This window comes from Lactuca virosa, chromosome 7 (genome assembly GCF_052849685.1).
Source record: "Lactuca virosa cultivar CGN04683 chromosome 7, Lactuca_virosa_CGN04683_v6, whole genome shotgun sequence".
Lineage (NCBI taxonomy): Eukaryota > Viridiplantae > Streptophyta > Magnoliopsida > Asterales > Asteraceae > Lactuca > Lactuca virosa.
In genome coordinates, this window is record NC_136432.1 from 115,584,789 (window position 1) to 115,610,247 (window position 25,459).

Genomic DNA, 25,459 nt, shown 5'->3' on the forward strand with positions numbered 1-25,459 from the left:
ACGTCTTAGGAATCAATTGGAGATAACTCCATCTTGTTAAATAACTGAGGAAACTCTTGTTTATAATATGGTAATGCTATAAGTCTCGCATATTCTTAGTAATCTACTGGGGAAAATCCTAATTCAAGGTAATATGCTAGTGTATATTTATGGGGGAAATCCCAAATCATATGACAACATGAAAATGTTATAAACCTTAGGTATTTTCTGGGGAATATCCCAAATCGTATGATAACATGAAAATGTTATAAACCTTATGTATTTTCTGGGGAAGATCCCAAATCGTATGATAACATGAAAATGTTATAAACCTTATGTATTTTCTGGGGAAGATCCCAACTTGAGATAACATGTCAATGTTATTAACCTTAGATTCAAACTTTAGCATCTTGACTTGTGTTCAAAAATAAGAGGGTTGCCAAGTCAATAAAGTGTGAAATGATCCCCTTACTCACATCCCACAATAAGATTTTGTGCGTCCAAGCGAGGTGTAGAAACCTTAACTCGTATGAAAGAGGTAATTAACTCTTTAAACCTTAGAGGGGACTAAGTACCCCTAGTCGTAGAATAGATGATTAGTCTCTGTTCGTAGTTACCTATTGCAATCATGAAGACTATGTATCTATTGGGATCCCTGAAGCCTAGGATCCTCGAATGTCAGGATCAACAAATGACAGGATCCCTACCTGTTAGGATCCTTGATTGTTAGGATCTTTTATTTCCTGCGCGAAGCAAATGTTAGCTTGGGGTAGGCGTTATCCTGTCTAACGCCTATCTGATGCTTAATTCAGTATTGGCTTTCACAATAATAAAAAGAATCAGAAAAGAGTAGAGGGTAGAGAGAGTGTACCTCGAGTTTGTTTGAAAATGATCTTCATAACTTACATGAAGTATGTTTTTAGGTGGATGGCATTCCAGGATCTTGGCAGCACGTTGCCTTCAATGGTGGCTAGCCAATATGCCCCATTTCTTGCTTTTGAATCAATAAGATAAGGTCCTTCCCATTTAGGTGCCAATTTACCTACACTAGGATCCTTGGTATTTTGGTACATTTTCCTAAGTACCAAATCACCTACTTGGAATCTTCTAACTTTGATGTTCATTTTATATGCTTTGGTGATCCTCTGTTGATGAGCAGCAATGTGGATCTTGGCAAGATCCTTGAGTTCATCAATAGTGTCAAGATCCTGGGCTAGGATCCTATCGTTGTTCTCTTGATCTTGTAGTTGATATCTTGATGTTGGGATTACCACCTCATTAGGGATCACAACTTGCATCCCAAACACCAGAGAGTATGGATTTTGGCCAATGACTGCCTTTGAAGTGGTTCTATCTACCCATAGGACGAGAGGAAGTTCCTCTGCCAATCTTCCTTTCTTCTTATCAAACCTTTTCTTTAGATTGTTGACTATGATCTTATTGTTGGATTCGGTTTGGCCATTAGCTTGAGGGTGAACATGAGTGGACATTATCATTTTAATCCCCCAACTAGTGCAAAATTATCTAGTCCTTTTGCTTATGAATTGGGATCCATTATCTCATATGATCTCTGTAGGGATCCTGAATCTAGTCAGGATATTATGCTTGATAAAGGAGACCATTTCCTTGTCTCGTACTTAAACAAAGGCTTCAGCCTCTATCCATTTTGAGAAGTAGTCTATCATTACTAGCATGAACACCTTTCCACCAGGAGCTTTTGGTAGCTTGCCAACTATATACATTCCCTATTTCATGAATGGCCAAGGGGAAATGATAGGATGCAACGGTTCTGCAAGTTGATGTAGGATGTTACTGTATCTTTGGCATGCATCACATTTTTGGGCATGTAAGAGAGCATCCTTTATCATTTTTTTCCAATAGTATCCGGTTATTAATGCTTTGGAGCATAAGGATCTCCCCCTATTGTGGTTGCCATAATCTCCTGCGTGTATATCTTTTAGGACTTCCGTAGGTTTGTGATCTTCTAAGCATCTAAGGTATGGACCTGTCATGGATTTCCTATACAGTCTTCCTTGGATCATCACAAATCATGAGACCCTCATCTTGAATGTTTTCTCGCTTTTTTACTCTTTGGGGATTGTGCCATTTTGGAGATATTCCATTATGGGTTGGATCCAAGATTTAGAGTGTTGTGTGGGATCCTGAATGTTAAGACTATGACGAGCAGGATCCTGGGAATATGGTTGAGGTTCAGGATCCTCGTCGGTTGTTTGGCCATGGTGATTGGGATCATATAGTTTATTGGAGGGATTTTCTATCACTAGGATTAGTATATGGGTTATAGGGATCCGAACTTCTAGTGGGATCTTAAGGGAAGAACCTAGGTTCGCTAGTGAATCTGCTTCAGCATTTTCTTCTCTGGGGACTTGGTTTAGGCTGAAAGTTTCAAATTAAGAGGCCAATTTTTTAAGGATTTGTAGGTATAGTGTTAGTCTTTCGCCTTTCACTACATAGGATCCATTAAAATGATTAGTTAATAATAAGGAATCAACAAATACCTAAAGATCCTTGATTTGAAGATCCTTGGCCAGCTGTAATCCCATGATTAATGCTTCATATTCAGCCTCGTTATTGGTTGCATCGAATTCGCTGCTAACTGCCTAGGGAATGATGTCCCCCTGTGGCGATTTTAGTAAGATCGCTAGGCCTGTTCCTCTAAAGTTTGAAGATCCGTCAGTGAAGAGTGCCATGTTCCCATGCTTTCTTCTTTTTGGAGTTCTTTGCTCTCCAACTCTGCTTCAGGTTGTAGATCATCACTAAAATCAGCCACAAAGTCTGCTAGTGCTTGAGACTTTATAGTAGATCTTGGTTCGTACTTTATGTCATATGTGCTTAGTTTTACGGAGCACTTTTCCATCCTACCTGACATCTCTAGTTTTCAGATAACATTCTTGATAGGGTAGTTGGTTCTCACATGTATCGTGTGTGTTTCAAAATAGTGTCTTAATTTTGTGGAAGCAGTTATTAATGTTTGTATTAGTTTTTCAAGATGGGAATATATAACGCCCGCATTTCTGGCTAAGCATTATTATAATGATGTAATAGTTAGGGTCAACAATTGTAACCTATTTTGAAGTAATGAGGAAGAATTATTTGAGTATTATGTGATTTGTGTGATTTACGTGCAACATATGTGCTTACAACGATATAATAAAATAACAATAAAAATATGCGTCAAAAATAGAATGAAAATTTGTGTAACATCCTGATCCCCAGGTATGAGATTTATTTCTTTAAGCATGTTTTTCCTTGGAAACTCGGCGAGTTGGAAGCCTCAACATGGATATTAATGAACCAACTCGGCGAGTCGAGGTGCCTCAACTTGGCGTGTTGGCAGTTGAGAAGGAAACCCTATTTTTTAGGGTGTTGCACCCTATTTAAAGGCCTTAAGTCCCTTGGTTGGCCTCCTTACCAGCCTCCTCTATCCAGAAACCCTAATTTCGTGTATCATCGTCCAAAGTTGAGTGTGTGAGCTTGTGGAGAGCTTTGAGTGTTGATTTTTGGTGCTCTTTTGAATGAGCCTTGAAGTTTGAGGTGTCTAGTTTGGAAGGAAGGCTATAGATCCAGAACCTCCCCACTTGTTGCAGTCTTTTTGAGGTATAAAGTCCATACCTTGCTTCATTATTTCTTAGATCTCTTCCTTGAAGTTTTATTGTGATTATTGGCTCATTGGCGGATTGTTCAAGGAGTTGAGTATTTCATGGGTTATCACATTAGATCTGGCCATTTTGTGGCCTCATTTGGCTTAAAGTTGCAAGATTTATTAGGTTCTAGGCCTCATTCATGCATTAAGTCCTTTATTAATCCCTTCCTGAGTTCTAGAGCTTCTTATTGGCATGCATGAACGTAAAGTTGGCAAATTTACGTGGTTTTCCAGCTCCAGGGCATCAGATCTGCATTTGGAAGCCTTAAATTCGATAAAAGGGCTTAATGTATTAAGCTGTTGGAAATTTGGACAAACACGACGAGTTGTTGGTCAAACTCGACGTGTTGGTTTGTTTTGTCCTGATTCAAAATCTATGGAGAAACACGGTGAGTTGAAGAACAACTCGGCGAGTTGGGTCAACATGGACTGTTGACCTTGACCGTTGAGTTTGACTTTGACCATTGTTGACCAAGTTTGACTTTTGAGGGCATTTTGGGTATTTTAGGGTTTTGATGGAATTGACCACATGGTGGTTGTAGGCATTTGAGTCGGGAGCTGAGATTCGGAGTTATATCTTATCAGTTGAGCACTACTTGTGAGGTGAATGTTCCACACTATACTTGTTGGGTCAAAGGCACCAAGGCCGACCCCTTTTGGATTGTTATCTTGATTAATGCATGATTGAGTATTGTTGTGATCTATTTGATCTGTATCTTGGTAGATAGGATGATACTATGCTTAGTGATCTGTAAGATCTACCTGTTTTTCTGTTGCCTAATTATATGCTTATGTGTAATGTATATGTCGGCATGTTATGTGTGGTTGGGTTGAGGCGGTCCTGCTTTGTGCTGAAGGCCAACAAACCTAGGGCGTCCCGGATAGACTGAAGGCCAGTAGGGCGTACCAATCAGGCTGAAGGCCCAGAGAACGTTCCAGATAGGCTAAAGGCCCAAGGTGGTATACCAGTCATGTTGTAGGTTATGTGAGCGTACCAGATAGACGGTAGGCCAGTGGGGCATTCCATTCAGACTGAAGGCTCTGAATTCATGTTATTTATGATATTATTCTGGTTTTGTGTAGTGTTGGTATTTTGGGGAAACTCACTGAGCTTTGGACTTAACTGTGTGGATTATGTTTCAGGTACCTCAAAGGGTCACGGAAAGGCGAAGGCGTGATCGTGCACATCATCATATTTTATTTCATGCTTTCTGGGATTTCTCTGATGTTGAACTTATTTTGAAAGCAATTTGTACCCAATGACGGTTTTTGGATTTAACTAAAAGTTTAAAATTTTCATGAATTTTTATGAGTGTTACAATTTGACCCAATATCTTTAAAGAAAGTTGAAGTAGTCCTGACAAGGATTCCGAAAATATAAAGATCGTTAAAATCCCACTTATAACGAAGAAGTTATGACCCGTCGAAGTTTCGCGACTAAACCGGAACGACACCGCATATCGAAAAAAGTGAATTTTTTATAAACTAATTTTTATCTTTAGAGATCTAAACGGAAGTCGTAGTATACGTTAAACCGAGAATGTGCATATAGAGAACATCCAAATCTGACTTTGTTAGAGGAAGTTGTGATTTTTCTAAGATTCAACGTAGCAGTACACAGACGAAATTGAATTTTAGACCGATCGCTTCTTAGCCGACACTATCTAAACGAGAATTGAATAACTCGTTAATAGGAGCTCAACGATATAAAGATAGTCGAAATCGGACGTCGGATGACAAAGTTATGAACTTTTAACGGACTTTAACTAGCTAAGTCTGTTAAAATATAACTTTAAAAATAAACTCAGAGTTAGCCGATGGAGTCTAAACAAAAGTTGTAGATTACGTCGCTACTTGCGCGTGGAAATAAATAATGTCAAAAACGGAGCTCGTATGCGAAAGTTACGGATTTTAGAAGATAATTAATTTTTGGATTAAACCTCGAAGTGCCACGTGGCAAGATCTGGGCCACTACTTCCTCCCCACGGCTTGGAACGGGATTGCCACACCTGGAAAATTACGCCCAACGTAACTCTTAGGTACACCCAGCGTACTATTGTTTTACCCATTACACTCGACGTAATGTTGAGTACGCCCAGCGTACTGGGCACTGGTCAACTTATAAATAGAGCTCGTTTTTCACTCATTTCTCCACACCTCTTCACCCATTTCTCTCCCAAACATCCTCAATGCCTCTATTCTTTCCCTTAGAACCTCCTAGGTGTTAGTAGCGGGTCCCGGAGTGCCAAAAGGCCCCGAGAAGAAGAGCTTTCGGCTCAGAAGTTCTGCCAGCGCAGAGCTCGGTTTCTCGCTAAACCCCCTTGTAAGTGAGTTATGATTACCATACTTTAAGTATAACTTATGTTTAAGTTCATTATCGTTATTATGAACCTATAAAAAAGATTTATCAGTGATTTCAAGTCATTATATTGATTGATCTACTTACGGATATGATGTATAGGCTGTGATTTAGTAAGGTGTTTAAAGTGGAATTTCCAAACAGTATACTTCGTATACCAAACGGACCCTGCCTCCAATATGATCCTACCTGGTTGTTCCTTGCTTAATAGATCATAAATGTAGACTTTGAGTTAATGATAAATCTAGACTAATAATTAGTCGCAATAACTATTAGACTAAAACTTAGTGATAATAATACTAGGTTTCGTCTAAGGAAAAGACAATAGTTAGAAGCGAAGCGCTGCCCGAATTTCGAGTCGTCACTTTAGCAAGTGAGTGTGTAGTTACTTTCATCATACACATTGATATGAAGTATTTAATATAAATTACTTGTTATATGTGCCTATTATCTCTGTTCCTGATATCTATGCTAGATGAACGATTTATACATGTTTTACTCGATTTAAACTGTATATGTATTTTGTACCTATAATCATGTTGGGTAAAGACGGGTAGATGATATATATATATATATATATATATATATATATATATATATATATATATATATACACATGATGAAAGATTAAATAAATGATGAGAGGCCTCAATGTTAAAGTTAATCCAATCATCTAGCAGAATATAGATGACGACCACGGACTATTCTAGACAGTCTAGTGGAACGCTGGCAGGCTTGCAACTTGTAGGTGATTTTGAATTACGTGTTCACCAGGTGTACTCCATCCCCCTCATGGTTGTCTTACTGGCATATATTGCTGAGGAATCCCCTAAGCATTATTGTCAATCCCAAAGACAATCCTTAGGCTAGGTCCCTTAAATTAGATGATTTAGGGACATAAAGTGAGGATAACGGGAACGGGTAATCGGGTTGAATGATTTGATGAAATTAAAGAACTTAATTATTATGGCTTGAAAACCCTATGTGATCACCAGGCTCCCAAGCCTAACCCACTCAATTTCTTGTATTACAGATAGTGGCGTAAGAGCACATGTGAGATGATCAGATGAGAGATCTATGGATTATAGGTCGTTAGAATAATAGATGTTTGTAAGGTCTGTACTATTTCTGTTTATGCTTATGTTCTGTATTGACGATGACATCCCAACGTTATTAATATAATTAAAGTACATTTATTCGAAATGCTTTGATAATGTCTTTATCATATTTTTTGGAACAGATTTCACAATATTATTCTTCAAAAGGATACTCTGCTTGTTAAATAAAGCATAAACAAATCGGTCTTTTCTGGCCTTGAAAAATGGGGATGTCACAATTGGTATCAGAGCATTATTTAAAGCGAACTAGGAATTTGTAGGATTTCTAGACTTAAACATAAAATGCTAAGCGGTGATTGTGAGATGAGTGTCTGCTATATTTTAGACACGAGCACTAGCTTATTTTAGGAAATATGCCTAAATTGCTTTTATGTGCTAAATTATTTATGTATAGCTATAAAATGCCTCATGATGCAATTATTTGATTGGATCTATGGTCTATTGCCGACCGGATCTGGAAACCTTATGTGTTCAGATTTCTAAACGATTAATTACGGTATTAGAACCGGCATGTAACTTTTCGGAGTGACAAGGAGGATTTAAACGTCTATCATAAACGAATATCTAAATTCTTCTACTTTGGTGTATAGATTGACATCGCGAGAACTCGAAGCGGATTCAGAAACGCTAATGGAAACCGTCAACCTGAGCCATGAATGATTGAGTGTGCAACAGATGTCGCAGCTGCACCCGAGCCAATCACGATGGCAGGACTCCAAGCAATGATTTGGGCTATGATGGCTGAACAAAGGGAGGAGATGAGACAAATGTTGCTTAATAGGGATGAACCCACTGTACCAATTGTGCAACCTGAACTGAATGAGGGATAGTCAGAAGAAGGAAACTATAGTAGAACTGTTAGTCAAGCCGAACCACAAGTGGTGAGAAGAAATAACCAGAATGAAGGAATTGAAAGGAACGGATGCAAGTATAAAGACTTTACGACTTGAAAACCATCAACTTTTATTGGGAAAGAAGATCCAATCGGAGTTATGGATTGGATCTCTGAAATGGAGCTAGCGTTCATAACATGTGGTTGCAAGGGCAAGCTACAAACCACTTATGTTGTGCGTCAGTTTAGGGGTGGGGTTGTTCTTTGGTGGAACACTTTGGGAAAGACCACAAGCCCCAATGAGCCACTTCAACTGACATGGGCAGAATTCTTGGTACACTTTAAACGTAAGTTCTGCTTAGCCCAAAACATGCTAGAACTAGAGAACCAGTTTCTGACGTTGAAAAGGGCAACATGTCCATTGATGAGTATACCAATGCCTTCACGGAAAATATTGAGTTTGCTTTGCGCATCGTCCCTGACGAGATAACAAAAATCGATAAGTATACAAAGGGACTACCATGGGAGTACACTTTGCCAGTACGCCAGGCACCTACTCTTGAGGCGACCATCTGGGTTGCTAAGTCTGTTGAAGAAATTATCAAAGACAGAACTGCCAACAAGGTTGAAGTTGGCGAGAATATGAAATTTGAGGGATCTTCAAGGTCCAACAAGAAAAACAGATTCTCAAAGTCTGGTTCTAAGAAGTTTGGAGGAAGAGGAGGAGAAGCAAAATGGTGTGAGAAGTGAAAAAGGAAACACTTTGGAAAATGTGGCAAGGAGGTGACTTGTTTCAAGTGCGGGAAAACTGGGCATTAAGCCAACGAGTGTACATCCAGCAAAATGGTATGTTGCGGATGCAATGAAGAAGGACATATTTCTAAGGACTGTCCGAAGAAGAAAGAGGCGGCAAGGCCTAATGTTCAGCTGAGGCCAAAGGCAAGAGCATTCCAGATGACCCTGGAAGCAGCAAGGGATGAAGCAGATGTTGCTTTAGGTACCTTTCTTGTAAATGGATTTCCTGCCAATATATTGTTTGATTCTACAGCTAATTACTCCTTTATATCACATAAATTTGGTGGAAGACTAGCATTGTAGGTAGATAAACTTGATAATGCTCTAGTTGTAGAATTTGCTAGTGGAAAATTCATACCTGTTAGAGATTGCATTAAAAACATCATCATCGACTTGCTAGAAGAATTAGAAGTTTTGAAGAAGGAGAAGTAGTACGCAAAGTTCTCCAAATGTGATTTTTGGATTCGAGAAGTCCAATTCTTGGGTCATGTGGTTAACCCGGAAGGGATAATGGTTGATCCAGCAAAGATTAAAGTTGTGATGAAATGGGAACGACCAAAAAGTTCCACTGAGATTCGAAGCTTTCTGGGATTAGTCGGATATTACCGAAGGTTAATCCAAGGCTTTTCTTCGATAACTGCTCCATTAACAGCTTTCACCAATAAAGGATCTACACATACATGGAGTGAGAAACATGAAGAGGCATTTGAGAAATTAAAGAAGAAGTTGTGTGAAGAACCAATTCTTTCTTTACCTGACAGAGTTGAAGACTTTGCAGTCTATAGAGATGCATCTGGAGTTGGGTTAGTTTGTCTTTTGACCCAGAGATATAAAGTGATAGCATATGCATCTCGACAATTGAAAGAGCACGAAAATAACTACCCTACTCATGATCTGGAGTTGGCAGCGGTAGTATTCGCATTAAAGATATGGAGGCATTATCTTTATAGCACAAAGTGCAAACTCTTCACTGATCATAAAACTCTCAAGTATCTTTTTGATCAAAAGGAATTTAATATAAGACAACGACGCTGGCTAGAATTGCTCAAGGATTACGACTGCGAGATACTTTACCACCCTAGTAAAGCAAATGTCGTAGCTGATGCTCTAATTCGAAAGGTAGACCTGGAAAGAAAAAGGACAAGAGCGTTAAGAATTGAAGTTGTCTCAACAATTATGGAAAGCATCAAGAAAGCTTAGGAAGAAGCTTTGGAGAAAAATGACCGCAAGGAATAACGTTTAGGCAAAACGTTGGTTTTCGGTACAAATAGTCAAGGATTAAAGCTATTCCAAAATAGGATTTGGGTGCCTAAGATGGGAGGAATAAGGGATCTTCTTATGGAAGAAGCTCACAAGACCATGTACTCGATTCATCTCAGCAGCACTAATATGTATAGGTATCTGAAACCTTACTACTGGTGGTCGGCGATGAAGCTCGATGTTGCAAAGTATGTGGCAGAGTGTGTTACATGCGCGAGAGTTAAAGCGCAACATCAGAAACCATATGGGATTTTAGAACCTTTACCTGTACCCATAGGAAAATGGGAAGACATCACCATGGATTTTGTGACTAAATTACCCAGAATGAAGGATGGTCACAACATGATTTGGGTAGTCGTGGATCGGTTAACAAAGAATTAATACTTCATAGCAGCCAATGAGAGATGGTCTATAGATAAGCTTACAATTGCTTACGTGAAAGAGATAGTAAGACTACACAGTGTTTGCTTAACGATTGTATCAGGTCACGACAGTCGTTTCACATCAAGATTTTGGAAGAGTACAAGAGGAAATGGGTACAAAGTTGTGTTTAAGTACAGCCTACCATCCGCAGGCTAATGGTCAGAGCGAAAGGATAATTCAAACACTGGAAAATAGGTTAAGATCATGTACGCTAGAATTTCAAGGTAACTGGGATGAGCATATACCCCTGGTAGAGTTATCCTACAACAATAATTACCATTCAAGCCTTAAGATGGCACCTTATAAAGCCTTATACGGCTAGAAGTGGCGTACGCCGTCTTGTTGGCTTGAGGCTGGAGAAAATTCGTTTATGGGTCCCGAAATAGTCCATCAGACTACTGAAAAGCTAAAGGAGATTAGAGAAAGGATGTTAGCAGCTCAGGATCGCCAAAAGAGTTATGCTGACAAGAAACGACGACCAATGACATTCGAAGTTGGAGATTCGGTGTTGCTCAAAGTCTCACCGTGGAAGGGACTTATAAGGTTTGGAAAGAGAGGAAAGTTGAGTCCAAGATTTATTGGGTCATTCAATGTTCTTCAGAGGATTGGGAATCAATTTTACTAGTTGGAATTGTTGGAAGAACTAGATGGTATTCATAACACTTTCCATGTTTGCTATTTGAGGAAGTTTATGATAGAAGTTCCCGATATAATTCCACTCTTGGAGTTAAGGATTGACGAAGATAAGAGGTTAATCAAAGAGCCTGAAGCAATTTTTGACCGTAAGACAAAGAAATTGCGACGCAAGATGGTCGAATTAGTGCTAGAGTGATGGAAACATTTGAATGGGCAACCTCACATGGGAGACAGAGAGTGACATGATGAGTCGCTATCCACATCTGTTTGCTAATGCATGATTCCGAGATGGAATCGTCCTAAGGAGGAGAGAATTATAACGCCCGTGTTTCTGGCTAAGCATTATTATAATGATGTAATAGTTAGCGTCAACAATGTAACCTATTTTGAAGTAATATGGAAGAATTATTTGAGTACTATTTGATTTATGTGATTTACGTGCAACATATGTGCTTATAACGATATAACAAAATAATAAAAATATGCGTCAAAAATAGAATGAAAATTTGACCCAATATCTTAAAAAAAGTTGAAGTAGTCGTGACAAGGATTCCGGAGATATAAAAATCGTTGAAATCCCACTTATAACGAAGAAGTTATGACACGTCGAAGTTTCGCGACTAAACCGGCACGGCATCGCGTATCGTAAAAAGTGAATTTTTGATAAACTACTTTTTAGCCTTAGAGATCTAAATGAAAGTCGTAGCATACGTTAAACCGGTAACGTGCATATATAGAACATCCAAATCTGACTTCGTTAGAGAAAGTTGTGATTTTTCTAAGATTCAACGTAGTAGTATACATCCCGGAAATCGAATTTTAGACCGATCGATTTTTAGCTGACACGATCTAAACTAGAATTGAATATCTCGTTAATAGGAGCTCAACGATATAAAGACAGTCAAAATCGGACGTCGGATGACAAAGTTATGAATTTTTAACGAACTTTAACAGCTAAGCCTGTTAAAATATAACTTCAAAAATAAATTCAAAATTAGTCGATGGTGTCTAAATGAAAGTTGTAGATCACATCGCTACCTACGCGTACATATAAAGAACGTTAAAAACGGAGCTCATACGCGAAAGTTACGGATTTTAGAAAATAATTAATTTTTGGATTAAACCTCGAAGTGTCACGTGGCAAGATCTGGGCCACTACTTCCTCCCCACGGCTTGGAACGGGATTGCTACACCTGGAAAATTACGCCCAACATAACTCCTAGGTACGCCCAGCGTACCGTTGTTTTACCCATTACGCCCCGCGTAATGTTGAGTACGCCCAACGTATTGGGCACTGGGCAGCCTATAAATAGAGCTCGTTTTTCACTCATTTCTCCACACCTCTTCACCCATTTCTCTCCCAAACACCACCAAAGCCTCTATTCTTTCCCCTAGCACCTCCTAGGTGTTAGAAGCGAGTCTCGGAGCGCCAGAAGGCCCCGAGAAGAAGAGCTTTCGGCTCAGAAGTTCTGTCCGCACAGAGCCCGGTTTCTCGCTAAACCCCTTGTAAGTGAGTTGGGATTACCCTACTTTAAGTATTATTTATGTTTAATTTCATTATCGTTATTATGAACCTATAAAAAAGATTTACCAGTGATTCCAAGTCGTTATAGTGATTGATCTAATTACGGGGATGATGTCTAGGCTATGATTTAGTGAGGTGTTTAAAGTGGGATTTCCAAACAGTATACTTCGTATACGAAATGGACCCTACCTCCAATATGATCCTACCTGGTTGTTCCTTACTTGATATTTCATGAAAGTAGACTTTGAGTTAATTATAAATCTAGACTAATAATTAGTCACAATAAATATTAGACTAAAACTTGGTGATAATACATCATTACTTTCGCATACGAGCTCCGTTTTCGACGTTTTTTATTCTCGCGTTCATCTTGACAAGTACTACAACTTTCCTTTAGGTCTCAACAGCTAAATCTCATTTTATTTTTACTTTATATTTTATAAAGTGTTATACTATTTAAACTCTTGCGAAAATCATAACTTCTTCATACGAACTCTGTTCTCGACATTCTATATATCGACGGATTCGTATTGGCGAAACTTCAAAAAATCATAACTTCCACATACGAAGTCAGATTTAAGCGTTCTTTATATCCACGGGATCGTCATCACAACTAATACAACTTTTCTTAAGATTATTTAACCTAAATAATCTTTTATTTTTACACTTTATTGTATCGCTTCAATGATAAATTTTTATAATATGATTTTCTAAAAATATTATATACTTATAATATTTGATCACATAACATGCATATATTAAATGGATATTTATATAGCCCATAACGCGTTTCACGAATAATTATCATATTCGAGTATTTTAATTATTCAATAAAATGAATAACTATAACAAAAATCTCTTAAACGTCTAGTCCTAATCTACGGGTGTTGCATTGCTTGACATGGTTTGTTCCATGATGAGTCGAGCTTTACTCCCCATATCGTTCTAGGGGTATGCCTTATAGACAGGCGCCCATATCCTCAATCTTGTTCCTAACAAGAAGGTTGCCAAAATGTCTCATGAGATGTGGACAGGGAAACCTCCTTCGTTCACACATATCAAGGTTTAGGGTTGTGAAGCTCTCGTTAAGCGCGAGACTCAACACAAACTGGAATCCAGAGGTGAGAGGTGTATTTTCATTGGTTATCAACAGAATTCCTTTGGATACTTGTTCTACATACCATCTGACAATGAGGTCTTTCTAGCTCAAAGAGAAGTCTTTCGCGAGAGAGAGAGAGAGAGAGAGAGAGAGAGAGAGATCATATCCAAAGAGGACAGTGGAGTACAATTGATCTTGAAGAAATTCAAGAGTTATCTAATGAAGGAACCTTAGTTGACACTAGCACTCAACCTGAGGATGAAATGCCTATTGATGAGACCTTTTCATTATTTTCCAAGATTAAGTCAATTAGGGTAATGCTTGCCATAGCTACTCAACATGACTATGAAGTATGGAAAATGGATGTTAAAACTTCTTTCCTTAATGGGTAACTGACTGGGGATGTTTACATTGCTCGGCCAGAAGGTTTTGAACATGCTAAATTCCCTAATATCGTGATCAAGTTTGAGTAGTTCGTATATTGACTTAAACAAACATCTCGTAGCTGAAATCTTGCTTCCATGAAAGGGTCAAAGAGTTTGGATTTTCTAGAAGTAAGGATGAGTCTTTCATGTATGTCAAAGTTAGTGGGAGTGTAGTGATCTTTCTAGTTTTGTATGTTAATGACATACTCCTCATAGGAAAAAATGTTCCAACTTTGAAAGAAGTAAATTACTGGCTTGAGAAATTTTCCTCTATGAACGATCTTGGTGAGGCAACGTACATTCTTGGAATAAGAATTTATAGGGATAGGCAGAGACATTTTCTTGGGATTAGCCAGAGTACTTACTTGGATAAAATATTGAAACGGTTAAATATGGAGAATTCCAAGAAATAAGATTTACCCATACATCATATTGTTAAATAGTTTATCATCGGAGGATAATCCTGCTGATCCTCTCACAAAGGGTTTAGGCAAGGTCAAGAACTTCGAGCATGCTAGGAGCATTGGGTTGATAGATGATATTAGATTCTAGATTTTAGTAGTTAGTTCATAGTTTTTAAAACAATGTAACAACAATAAATTGCAGTTGAATGGTGATTAAGTAATAGAGATTTATTTATGTTCAAAGTGTGTGATACCATTGGTCAATTGATTTATTCTTGTGTTTCATTTTGCATGTTTTACTTCCTGAGTATTAATTTGTTCGAAATACCACATTCGGTCATACTTTAGGGAGTAAGTGTTGATTTAAGACTATCATGGAATATTTGTACATTGTCCATGGTAATTGGAAATTGCATAGGGATTGTTGCAATATTCATGAGTACTTAGAAAATGGGGATTTTAAGTATTGGTTAAACCCACGCTTAGAGATTACTTCATGGATTCAATCACGAGTAATTCTAAAACGATAATATCTTCTACTCTTAAAACATATATATATATATATATATATATATATATATATATATATATATATATATATATATATATATATATATATATATATATATATATATATAAGTTATAGTTTGTGAATATGTTGTCCATTGGTTTTACAACAACGCATCCGTAACTGATGTTATAAAATGTAATTCCACGTATGATATGATTTGTAAAATGTATGATTATATAGTGTAAATTTATTCATTCCTTTTTCCTATTAATGAAAAGTGATGTCTTTGGGCCCCTCGGTGATTTAATGTTGACATTATAGTGTTGGTCCCAGCCAGGACTAAGTTCATGTGTTCGATTCCTAGTCTAATAACGTTATCACAAATCGGGAGATCAAGAAATAGAATCTTAGACTATAGGATTGATTCTAATCTATATATCATTTCCATACGATATCAGGAAGAACGAAGGGATAGTTGATCATTTATCTTAGGGTTGACGTTTGAATTGATCAGAATTTAGTTTTGTCTTTGGAAAGCACACTATACTTGTTATTCAAAATTATTATCCAAGTAGTATACTATTGGATTAAGTGTATAAGTTCTTAACTAAATTGGTATATTCTTAGTGAATAAAATTAAATTCCTTTTTGGTTTGCCCTTATAACCAGGAAATAGCTTGGATTGATATTAAGAGAGGGATAAACGATGTATTAATATATTATATGATTAATATATTAATTAGAAATAATAAGTAATTAATTAAGAATTAATTAGAAATAATGAAGGGTATAAGGGTTAGAGTGCAATTGTTCAATAGTTGAACAAGGGAGGCATTCTAGAACCTCCCTATGGTGGACGGTTTTGGGATCCCCCATTAGAGTTTCTGGAAGCCTCCATTTGCTAATATTGTAAGTGATTTGAATTAAATTAAAATATTATTATTTTAATATTCAAATTAAGGTTTCCTACAACTATAAATAGCGACTTGTAGAAGGCTTGAAAAACACTAGACAACTCTTAGAGAATTTCGAAATTACTTTTCCTCTCTCTCTCTCTCTCTCTCTCTCTCTCTCTCTAATTTTTGATCCTAGAGTTTGGGTATGCCACATTAGAGGCTACCGCATTATTGGAGCTAGCTTTCCAAGAAGGTTTTCAAGAGAGGTATTTGGCTTAATTCGATTTAAGCAAGGTTGTGTTTTATTTTATGTAACTTTCAATTACATAAAGTTAATTAGATTAGTTTTCAAAATTTGTTGATATTATGAGGAAAGCCATAGATTTGTAGGTTGTATGTGCCCATAAGTGTTTATGTGAAATTCTGTTGTACAAATCATGTTTGATTAATTATTATTGTAACCTACAAAACCCATCAACATTTTCATTTGAAGCCTTTTAAGGCTTCTGTATTTTCATATGACTCTAAGCAAAGAACGTTTTCACACGTATGAAAAGGTTAATCAAGGACAAGTTATGTGGGCAACGATACTTCATGTCTGATTGTAGGACAAGATATTGTCAGATTCCGCATCATCGATGGTGTATTACGAACTCTAGAAAACGTGAAGCAAGTCTCTAGTCCTAGGGGTAACCTAACATGATATTCGTTAATAGTTTCAAAGAAAGGTTACAAGTTTGTCAGTAAATCTAGAAAAGTCCAAATATTTAAATATGGTTATGCAATCGGTAGAGGCATATTAATATTATCGACGATCAAATTATTAACGGTGATGCAACGGTTTTATTGAAACTCTTATCAAATATAAGTCTCTCTCACCTAAGACACCTCATACTTGGTCACATGAGTTACGATGGTATATATATGCTAAGTCAAATAGGGTTACTTGGAGATCACAAAATAGTTGAAAAGGAATTTTATGAGGATTGTGTCTATGGAAAGAAAAAACGAGTAAATGTTATAAGTGGAAAACATATAACAAAAGGGCAAATTGATTACATTGACTCGGATCTTTGGAGACTAGCAACAGTTATATCGAAAGCTGGCGCTTCCCAGATGCTCACTGTCATTGATGACTTCTCAAGGAAGTTATGATCATTTTTCTTGAAACAAAAGTGAGAAACATTTTCAATTTTGAAGGATTAGAAAGTATTAGTTGAAACAAAATCTGATTTAGAAGTAGAATATCTTTGTACAGATAATAGACTGGAATTTTATTCAAACTATTTAAACACATATTGTCAGAAAGAGGGAATTACATGACACCACATGATGATTCACACACCTCAATAGAATGACGTGGCTGGAAAAATGAATCACACAATTATAGAAAAATCTTACTCAAACTTTCTAAATTTAGGTTACCAAAGTATTTTTAGGTAGAGGCAACTTTTGTTGCATTCTACATTTCAGTCGATCCCTCTCATGAGAGATTGAAAAAAAGACCCCAATTTAGCTATGGTCTGGAAAGTTTGTCGATTACACAAGGTTATAAACCTTTAGATGTCGAACAAATGCTCGGTTAATAATGTCAAATTAGAACCAAGAGAAACCAAGTGCATGTTTCTTAGATACAACTAAGAGGTAAAAGTTTTAAAAGTTATGGATTCTTGAGCTAAATAAGTTCATCACGTCAAGATATGTGACCTTTAACAAAAATGTTATGCTCCATAGGGTAACAAACTTGTCGACCAATGAAGATAAACCATCAAGAGAAAATAAGGAATCATGAGTGGGGGTAGATTTTCCTCTCCACGAACTAACTTCGCCTAGTAAGAATATGACTCGTGAGCCTAATACGATTGTAGCATCATACACACTCCTATCTCAACCTCATGGTCCATATATAATAGATTGAGAAGACATATCATACCTCCCAAAAGGATTGCTTAAGCAAATTTTATAGCATATTCTCTTACTATTGCAAATGAAGTTGAATCTAATTTAGAACCTATAACCTATGAAGAAGCCATAAAATCCAAAAACTCAAGTGAGTGGATAGTTTCCATGCACAAAGAGATGGATTTACTACAAAAAATATGGTACATGGGATCTCGTTTCAAATCTGAAGTTAAGAATACAGTTAATGCAAATAGGTTTATAAAATAAAGGAAGCCAATCATCTAGGTGACAAACCGAGATACAAGATTCGATTCATAGCCAAAATCTACAGTGAAATCCCAGGAATCGATTACATGATAATTTCTCTCTGGTTGTAAAACACACATTTGTAAGTGTTTTGTTATGTGTTTTATTAGGAATGTTTGCTTCTAATTATTATGAATTAGAAAAACTTGATGTAACTACAACATTATTAAATGGTATGCTTGAGGAAGATATATTTATGCAACAATCTAAGGGATTCATAGATATTTGATTCACTCACGACCAGTCACAAGCTGAAACGGTGCACATATGATACCTATGTTCACTATAGCATGTATGACGATGGTTCAATGGTCTGTTTACTTTTATACATGGATGACATGTTAATTGTAGCAAAAATATAAAGAAGAATAAAAGGATAGAATAACATTTGAAAGTTGATTTTGATATGAAGGACTTGGGGGCTAAGAAAAAAAATTATAAGAATGGAAATCGTGCAAGACATGAGTTCAAGAGTTATATATCTTTCTCAAGAAAGTTAAATTGAGAAAGTTTTTCACCGTTTTAACATTCGTGATTCATAGTAAGTCAACATGCCTTTTGCATCTAACTTTAAGTTATCATCTGCTTTGAGTCTGACTACCAAAGAAGATATAACATACATGAATAAAGTACCATATTCCAAAGCTATAGGATCGATGTATGTTATTGTAACAACCTTAAAAAATCAAATAAAGTATTATGATATGAATGTTGGGTAACTACGTAAAAGGTAAAACCAAATGATATAACAGTAAAGTATTTTAAAATGAAATATGTTTACCCTTATACTTACCGAGTCATGATCTAAAAATAGAACTTTTCATTACAAACTTCTTAAAGGAAAGTTTTAGTTTGTCTCAATAGAGTTATGTAGGTATAAAATTCGTTGACATCCACATTCGTACAAGAAAGTCATAATCATTTGAACTTGGAGGCTAAAGTAAATTGTCCAAATGAGAAGGAACATGTAGATACGGGTTGTGTTATGAGATAAAACATCACAAAGCTATTAATTTCACTCATAGTTGATTTTCAGAGCTCTAGGAGGTTGAAGCTTCAAAACCATATATTCCATCCAAATCCAACGAGCGTACAACAGGAACAAGAATCAACCTCTACACCTTGAAATCAAGGTAGTATATGTTGGGTTATGAGAGTCCCTAGACAACTTAAGGGAAAATGGAAGTAATATATATATATATATATATATATATATATATATATATATATATATAACCAAATCATAAGGACCTCTGTTCACTAGATCTAGGAAACTAAGTCATAAACAAAAAAATGATAGAATACATACACATTTGTTCTTTGGCTTCTTTGATTTTGCCAGTTGATCGTACTTGGAGGATCCAACATAGAACCCCTCTCTTGTGATTGCACCCAAGACACAAACCAAAAAAACTAAAGCAACCCAACTAAGAGCACACCAGAAAACAGAATAGTTCTAAAGTTGGAATCGACTAACCGCGGCGCGGAGACTCTTTCTTCCCAGAGCAGTAAACGGAAACTAGGCTTTTCGAGATATGATAACACCACCAGGATTTTTAGGGACTTCACTGATTTTTCTCTCTCTTAATTCCGATTTTAAGCCTCTTGTAACATCTGCTATCAGGTATTTCCATTTTAGCCCTTGGCTTTACAATTGTTTTCATTATGGTCACTTGCGTTGGGCGTACGACCCTAGTACGTTGGGAGTAAGTCGGCGAGGAGGTCAATGCGGCGGATGGGTACATTGGGCGTACATTTGAGTACGTCGGGCGTACTCGGTGGTGTTCCTAAACCCTAATTTTGAGTTGTATCTCCTATTCAAACACATTATACCACCCTTGGAAATTCATTAGCCAGTCTTCATTCCCTCTAAACCCTAGATATTGAACCCTAGCTTTGTGAGTGAGATTTTGGAGCTTGTATGTGATTCTTGAGCATTCTTGGCAGAGAATGAAGTTCTTGGAGAAGAAGGTGGTGCATTCTAGTCTTCGGATCCAACTTCTACTTCACCTTGTGTGTTTTTAGAAGGTATAAAGTTTATACCATGGTGATTTTCTTTCTAGATCTCTTAAAAAAGGTTATTTATGAACTTCTTGTCCCAAGCTTGGATGTTCGTGAGTATGGTATACTCCACAGCATATTAGTTGTCCTTTCATGTTTTAGGACATCTAGAGTCATAAAAATGCTTGCTTGATGGTCCCTTTTTGTCCATGCAAGATTTTGGTGGTTTTGAGTATGGTTTAAGTGAGGGTTTTGAGGTTTAAGCCTATTTCAGTCATGCAAAGGCTTAAAGTCATAAATTGTATGGGTTAAGACATTCTCTTGAGGTCAGATTTGTGTTTGGGTTTCATGTGTTAATGATTAAGATGTTAGGAAGTGAATTTTAGGATCAGATAGCGTATGTTGAGCGTTCTCCTAGCTACGCCCAGCATAGTCAGGCCTGACCCCGACCCATCTTGTTCATGGAATACTTCGCGCATAAGGAACGTATGCCCAGCGTACGCACTGGACTTGTTAACTTTTGCTGACTTTTGACTTTTGGTCAAAAGTTGAGGGTTTTGGACCATGGAAGGGCAAAATGGTATTTTTTTTCCCTTAAGGGGCGTAGTTGCGGGATTTGGACTTGTGGGTCGGGTTGATGACCTTAATTGATTAGGGTTACTTGTTATGTTTATTAGGTGTAGTCTAGTTCTCGCAGTTCAGGAGTGAGATTTATCAGTCATCAGTATCAGGTGAGTCTCCTCACTTATTCTTACATTGTGTGGTAGAATAGATGTTTATATGTACATGTGATGACCAGCTGGGTCTAAGTGTTATTACTGTGTATGTGTTGTTTATTTATATAGACGTCGGGTAGTCTCCAGGGTTGCTGATAACCCACGGGGCGTGTTGTTTGACCATTAAAACTTTGGGTAGTGTCCAGGGTTGTTGATAACCCATAGATGTTTTATGTTTCGTGTTGTATGTGATATCTTGGGGAATTCACTAAGCTTTGTGCTTACAGTTGTTGATTAATTGTGTTTCAGATACTTCTGAGGATCGTGGTAAAGTGAAGGCTTGATTGTACACATTCGCTTAGAGATTTTATTACTGGATGTTTTGGGACACTCTAATATTTTGTTTTGGATATGTAATTGATATTATGGTTTTCATGGGACGGTTATTATGAAAAGTGTTTATGTGAAATTAAAAATAAAAAAATTGGTTTAAAATTTGAGGTGTTACAATTTGGTATCAGAGCCCTAGTTTGAGGGATTTGAATGAACTCTAGGGGAATTCCATACTCAAACTAAGGATCTGAAGATTTTCATAAAAACTATTCAAAGAAACAAAAAATTTTACAAGAGAAAAACCTAGTGAAGCAGTGTGTACAATCAGCCAGAGCTCGGGCAGTAGTTTCCCAAAATATCTCTATTTACTTTACGAGTAGTGTAAAGCTGATATCTTATGAACTGATAGAACTGTATGCTAGTGGTAGGCTAAGGATCCTATAGGAAAGGTGTGATTGGGTTGCCTAATTTGTGATGCCTTTAGCCTAGGAGTTTTCTCTTATAAGATTGAATATGTCATTGCTATTTGCTTGGTGTATGTTGCATAATTGTATATAGTTAGGATTTTATAGCCTTAGAATGCCTGATTTAGCCATTCTTCTTGTTCCATGCTTGGTTGTGGATTTGAGGTAGCATCTGTAACATCCCAAAATTCAAGACCAAAAATTTCGTTTTTAATTAAGTTATTACAAAACCAGCAGTATAAAAACATTCATAATAACATCACATATCAAGACCAAAGTGTCAGTAATCAAAACAGGTTATCATAAAATAATATCTTAATGTAATCCCAAAGATCTCATGTGCAGAAAATCATAGTGTGATGCGCTGCGATCGTCGGCTCCTTTCCTTTGAAAACAAAGTACCAACTCAAGGCCCAATATATGGCCCAATTTTCCAAATTGGGCCCAAACCTGTATATGGTCTTATTCAAAGGCCCAACCATTTAGTCCAGTCCAAACAAATGGCATTTCTAATGGCCCAATATCTCATAATCATAAAGGCCCAAACTATGGCCCAATTTTCAAAATTGGGCCCAAACCCTCATATGGGCCTTACCCTAAAGCCCATCAACATATTCTAGTCTATATGATTATTCTTGAATGGCCCATTAATAACCCAATTACCAAATCCTAATAGAAAGGCCCAACTCAAGGCCCAATTAAAAATTAGGGTTTCTTACATGAAATGATGATTAGGGTTAAGTGTTCCTACTTAACCCATTAAGGAATTAATCCATCAAGTTCAATATTGCTTTAGGTGAATTGCAAATGATTATTAATTATTTATTTTAAGCTTAGTAATTAATTTCAGTACGGGTCCCGATAAATCCCCAAAATTAGGGTTTCATAACATTAGGGTTTTCCAAACCCTAATTAGGGTTTCCAACCCAAATACTAGTCCATTAGTCCCATGGTTAGGCTTCTAGGTCACTTTGGGCTTTATTGGGTCTATTAGGGTCTCATTAGGCCCACTAGGGTTTCAATAGTCGGGCACCACCCACTACCACCTCGGGTAGTGGTGGTTAACGGTGGCGGCCACCACCTCACGGTGGTGGTTAGGGTTCTAATCCAATCGAGTCCAAGCATCCCACAAGTAATCCAAACACATGCAAAGCACACCGCCACCCAACACGGCAGTCGGTGGCGGTGGGAGGCGGTAGCCACGACCCTACGGTGGTGGTTTTGAGTATTCCTTGATTATTCAGTTACAGATTACATCATACAAAGCAAAATACCAATAACACATACACCCACTAAGCTAAAAACACACACACACACACAGCCACCCTCGTGGTGGCCGGCAGTGGTAGATGGTGGCAGCCACCACCTCACAGTGGTGGTGGTGGCTTTTCCGGCCAAATAAACACCCACACTCCTATCCACTGAAATAAACACACATACATGCTTCTGATTGCAAGGTGGATCCAGCCATCGACCTAGCGGCGTACGGCGGTGGCAGGAACGGGAAGGCGGCGATGACAGCCACCACTTCACGGTGGTGGTGGCGTTTCTTTTGATTCCCAACTGAGCAACACATATACCCCCTTCGCAAACACGAACACAGTAGCAGCAGCGGCAGAAAATGGCATCGACAGAGCGATCGACGTCCGGTCGGCGAAACGACAGGTGGCGGATGTGGGCTCTTCATGGAGGTGGCTGAAACAGGAGAGGAAGAGGAATGGCGGACGTCACGAACTTCGTTGAAAGCTTGGTCGTCGTCAGCAAGGAAGATGTGGCGGTTTTCAGCGGCGGATATGGAGGGGACGGTGGAGAGACAAGGATGGAGAGGTGGCGCTGGTGAGGGAGGCATAAGGATGGAGAGGTAGCGGCTATAGATGGTTTCATTAGGGTTATGGTATGGACGGGTTATATATCCTGTAACCTTTGAAACTTCACCCCATAATGGCAAGTCTAGTCCCTCTCTTCCCTTTTTCTTTCAAACCAAGGCCATAATTTACCCTTTCTAGCCTGACCTCGAAAATCCCTTTCAATCCAATCTGAAATTTACCTAACAGTCCCTCCCTCTACAAATTATTTCCAAGTGAAGTCCTTATGTTACCAAATGACCCCTCCTCTATAAAACCTTTTCAATTTAGGTCCCCATGATACCAAACACCCCCTGTCTTCTAAAAATCTTTACAAAATAAGTCTCGAATTTACACTTTAACCCCCGAAACTCTAAATCATCTCATTCGACTCCCCCGAAACCAACACCCCGATAAATATTATGGACTTTGGGGCTACTCTTTATCCATTAATTTATTTATTTATTTAATAAATGGGGTGTTACAACTCTCCCCCACTTAAATTAGATTTCGTCCTCAAAATCATTCCTTACCATTCCTTACACGCCCAACCATTCTGGTAACATGGTCACCATCCTGGGCACACCCTAGCCTTCCCAGGGTAGCCACGACCAATCTTTGAAAAGCCCTAAAATCCACAGGTGAACGAATTCCTCGCAACAAGATCACATCTACTCCGTCTGAAATCTACTGTCTCGGGATGGTCTTAATCCCTAACAGACCACTCATACTGAATTATTATTGTTGAACCCAGTCTACTTATCCCTTAACTGACCACTCAGCTTCTAATAACTCGAGGATCCCACTATATAACAAGATCACATACCCAGTTATCCCTGCAAATCACTTATATTTGGTCAAGGCTCAGATAATCCCGCTTGTGAGTGACTTAGCACAACCCAAGCAATCAGTTTCTTCGCCCGTACTTGCAACCTAAAGCGCAATTACTAATACTGCCAAAACGCTGAAACTATCCGAACACTGAACTGCCTGAAGCAGTATGTTACCACATGGCTGATTTCCAAAATCTACCGAGACCTCCCTGATCTCAATTCGTTCTTTAGTCATCTGAAATACATGGTTCCGGCCCAGCTGCGGAGCCAAAGGACTCCCACTTAGTCGCCTCACATGACTTCTGAATGAAATCCTTCTCTGGAACTAGTTGCCACTAGTTATCATGCCACTGCGCCTCTAAAAACTTTCTGATCTAATCGATCGGGTCCATGCGTCAAATCCTGTCGTCATCAAATCCAAGACTAAAAGTGATTGCTACCTGACCAATGGTAGCCTTATCTCACACGTCCTTAAGCAGTCCATTATTTCCCTGATCTCATAACTGTAGTGACGTTCCTATACTCTTATCACTGGCTTAACCAGGTCTAATCCATCTGGGGAATTCCGAAATCCAATCCGTGGATTTTCATATCCTCACTGCTGCACCAAAACTGGTGGGTACTATTGTTCCTTCCGCGTTCCAACAACACGCCCATGCCATCTACCAATCTAGTGAATGCTACGGCTACACCGTAGACTTACAACACTCTATCACTATCTGCCAACCTCATGAATGCTACGGCTACACCCACAGACTTACAACATTCTAGAACTATCTGACAGCTAGTGAATGCTACGGCTACCCCCACAGCCTTACAACACTTTCCATGCTAACTGACTGTTAGTGAATGCTACGGCTACCCCCGTAGTCTTACAACACTTTCCATACTATCTGACCGCTTGTGAATGCTACGGCTACCCCCGTAGTCTTACAACACTGTCCATACCGGGTCGAACACGCACTCGACCTAACACTCAACTGAACTCGGGTCCCTACTGAAGCTCTAACCTGGTTCCCAAAACCTGCTATCTGATGCCAAACAAAAGCGTGAACCAAATGTTGGAACGTTTTCTGAACTCCCAACTCACCCAATCCTCAACCTAGACGGCCACTCGGCTGCCTTCCTTCCTGA

At 38.1% G+C, this 25,459-nt stretch overlaps 1 protein-coding gene across 1 annotated transcript; it reads right to left on the reverse strand.

Annotated features, from left to right (window-relative positions):
• Positions 1-898: 898 nt before the first annotated feature.
• LOC145127067 (uncharacterized) lies at positions 899-1,469 on the reverse strand. The gene is made up of 2 exons (XM_079062316.1): positions 1,065-1,469; positions 899-949 (listed from the first exon to the last, which is right to left on the reverse strand). The coding sequence occupies exons 1-2, from the start codon at positions 1,467-1,469 to the stop codon at positions 899-901; spliced, it is 456 nt and encodes a 151-aa protein (XP_078918442.1).
• Between the last annotated feature and the right edge of the window lie 23,990 nt (positions 1,470-25,459).